Below are 3599 nucleotides of genomic sequence, written 5' to 3' on the forward strand. Positions count from 1 at the left end.
CAATTTTGCATTTGTGTTTTTGTACTATTCATTGTTGGTGCTTTGTTGAGTGCCACTGTGTGGTATGGAGCATTATCCGTGACGACAATTGATTGAGGAGGAGGTATGTTCGGTAATAGTTTTTCTTGAACCCATTTCATAAAATTTTCTCGATTCATATCACCGTGATAGTCTCCAGATTTGGACTGTGATTTAAAAATCAGCTGAGCGTTTGGTACAAAACCGGCTTCACTCCCTGCATGGACTATAATCCAACGTGGCCCTTTTGAGTCTGAAGATAAAACGCCTGCTTCTGTGTCACTCTGCCAACATTTACCAGCACAGTAAGTCGAATGTATGTACGTTTCGTCTAAATAAATGACTGGACGCTGGTCTCCTTCACGATTTTCCCGTAACTGCTTCAGATATCGACTTCGCCAAGCTACAATATCGTACCTTTCCATTAAAACTTTCCTTTTTGATTTGCATTTTTGGAAGTAAAAACCCATGTTCTTCAGTATTCGCCATAAAGTCGTGCGACTTCCCTTGAAATTGATATCATTTCGCATTTCATGAAGTAATTTGGTCAAAGTAGGTAATTCTTTTCTCACAGCATAGAACTCGTGTATTTTATGTCGTAACGCACAAAGGTCAAAATCATCCAACTTGACTTTTTTGTCGCGAGGCCGACTTTTACCAGGCGTTGAAATTCTTGTTGAAGTACTAGCAGCCACTTCACCTTCCTTTGAAATATTTGTGACAGTTTTTTCTGATATACCTGAAAAAATAATTAATACATCAGGTTATTATAATATAACTTACAAATATGTAGGCGTATATACTACAACCGCTATATAATTTAAAAGTTATTTTAGTAGTTCGGGGAATTGTAATTCATTCAACCGGGTATCCCTATTTTACTAACCTGTCATGGCAGCGACTCGGCTACGAACACTTTCTAAAGGAATTATTGGCGCCTCGTTCTCTTTTTCACGTTCACAAAAGCTTTTAACTTTTAACACCATCTGTCTTTCACCACTTTTAAGTGTTTTAGGCATGTTTAAAACACTTTTACTATTTAAAATTTGGAAACAACCGGAGCAATGAACAATAACAATTTATGTTTGACGTAGGTTTGACGTTTAGACGAACAGTGCTGCCAACATAACAGCGAAGGGAATTCTTTAGTGAAACGCACTATACTCTGTATTCTCCGTGTCATAGATTATACACTTCTCCGCGTACTCTGTTTCTGTGTTTTAGGACAGCTGAGTTTGGTGATGTCGTTCTTGTCATTTCTTTTCTTGTTTAATTTTTAAAAATAAATAGACAGACTAATAATTATTGCTACAGAAGAAAATCGTCTCGAAAACGTAGTACTTTTAATAATTTGCATTATGGTTATAATTTTTCTTGCAGATTTTAAGGTTTTTTCAAGAAGTGGTTTTAACGAAATCTTTAATAACTTGTTTTGATTCAATATTATTAAATAAAACGAAAAGACATTTTCATTAAAATAGTACGTTATGTACACGAAATTTTGTTCTATGTTTTTACATGCTAGTGTTTTGTAATCAGCAAATATCTAATAGTAATTGTCGTTCATCATCGTCAGTCCACATATATGTTCCCACTGCTGGAACACAGGCCTCCTATTGAGGGTTCAGGCCATAATCCACCACGCTGGCCCAGTGCTGTTTGGCAGATGAATTGTTGTTAATGCTTAACTATTCTTGTATGGTTTTCTATAACCACATTTGTTTGTGTTTTATGGTAAGAAGTTATATGATGAGGTACTTACCGGTCATTCTTTATTATCTCTAATTATTGTTCTTTCTAGGAAGCTTATTGTCAATTGGAAGGTATGTGAAGTGTCTTACACTACAATGTGTTCTCTTTTATTAACTCTCTCTCTCTTTTATTATGGTCATAATGGTAGCAGTTGTAAGATGAACGGTAGCATTTTCTATTCATCGCATTCAGTTCTTGTATTAACACACTTTCTTTTTAAGTATGTACACATAATCATTGTTGTCGAGGAAAACTGTAATTCATTGCAATGAGTTCTTGTTACAATGAAAATTCTGTTGTTCTGTTGCCTTCATTAGAAAACACATTAGAAAACACAAGATTAATGAATCATTATCATAGATACACATATTTTTTCATGTGTTTAGTTAAAAACATATTGATTTTCAGGAATCTTTAGTTAAAGATAACATGCATGGGTGCGTGTTGGAACAAGTTGAACTTTTGTCCCAGCCTTTTTGTCTTATCTTCATTTAGAATGTTTCTGAATAACTGTGTTTTTTTTTTGTGCTATATATGTGTGTATGTTTCTGGTAAATACATACATTTGGTGTATCACTTAAGATTAATGTATTTTTTCTCTGTGGTACAGGTTAAAAGCAAGATCATTGTAATATTTGTTAACAAAGCTTTGTTATAATTAAATGTACTTAACCCATTAACGCCCAAAATGAAACTGCAGTATATTTTTCTATTGTTTTTCTATTTATTAGTATAAAATATGCTATATAAGAAAATAAAATGAAAAAAATATTTTTACATATCAAGTTTTAGGGGTGTAGTCAGCCGTTTACAATGGACGCTTTAGGAGTGAAATTGTTTGAAACAAGGTCGTTCAACACATAGCGTTTTCAAACATATTTCGCAACGCCAGAGAATTCTTTGGTGACAGATAATACATCGCAATGGGTTTTCTATACGTTCAGGATTATGACCATTATTGTTCCGACCCCCTAGTGCCGCTGAGGATGACGGACGGCTCTTAGTTTTCGTTGGACGTAAATAAATCCGTGCAATAATTCGTCTGAAAAATAACTGGTCCATGTAAGTTATCTCTTGTTTAGTTTTACTGAGCTGTAGTCGCCAAGCATTTGATATCGCCATATCTAACAAATAGGTAAATACAACCCACCACCACTTTTTTCCTTTTATTGAAATCCGATAAAGGCTGATAGACTGATCCATTTGGTCAACTCCACCCATTCCTTTATTATAGTTGACAAACATTTTAGGTATATTTACGTCAACCTTTTGCTTTCTGATGTTACACCATCGTTTGACTTTACCCAGAGGCTCTATGTCATCAAAATTAGTTCCCATTGTAACGACATTATTGTCCTTCCAATGTACCATAGTTATCTCATGCTTTGTATCAAAACTAATCATATTCCGCCCTAGGCTTCTTCTTCATGTTTTTTACTGTGATCAGGGGACATTTGTGCGTCTGCTTCTCTGGAACGGTTCCAGTACTTCTAAAACCTTTTATTAACACAATTTTAGCTTACAACTAATACATTTTAAGAACTTAAAAAATAAAAATAAAAATTACATTGGATATATTCTATATTTGGATAGTATTTGTGATAAGGTGGACTACTAAGCATTTGCCTCTCCGTATTAGTGGAGAGGCGCCGGTTTTCAGTAGGCCCCTCGACTTGCTACGCTTGGAGCACCAGAACGGTCTTTTGGGTGGTAAATATTATCTATATATTAAGTAGTATATATATATATGTGTAAATATTATCATAAACGTTTATTATAATTTTGAGATAGGTAAATAAAAGAATAAATAATATTAACAATTCATAATA

At 34.1% G+C, this 3599-nt stretch overlaps 1 protein-coding gene across 1 annotated transcript; it reads right to left on the minus strand.

Annotated features, from left to right (window-relative positions):
* Positions 1 to 5: 5 nt before the first annotated feature.
* LOC119839277 lies at positions 6 to 1590 on the minus strand (the record flags this gene model as incomplete). Its single annotated transcript, XM_038365514.1, has 2 exons — positions 905 to 1590; positions 6 to 757 (listed from the first exon to the last, which is right to left on the minus strand). Coding segments are annotated over exons 1-2 (885 nt in total), but the record flags the coding sequence as incomplete, so codon positions are not given.
* Positions 1591 to 3599: the final 2009 nt, after the last annotated feature.

Source organism: Zerene cesonia, unplaced genomic scaffold (assembly GCF_012273895.1).
Source record: "Zerene cesonia ecotype Mississippi unplaced genomic scaffold, Zerene_cesonia_1.1 Zces_u011, whole genome shotgun sequence".
Classification (NCBI taxonomy): Eukaryota; Metazoa; Arthropoda; class Insecta; order Lepidoptera; family Pieridae; genus Zerene; species Zerene cesonia.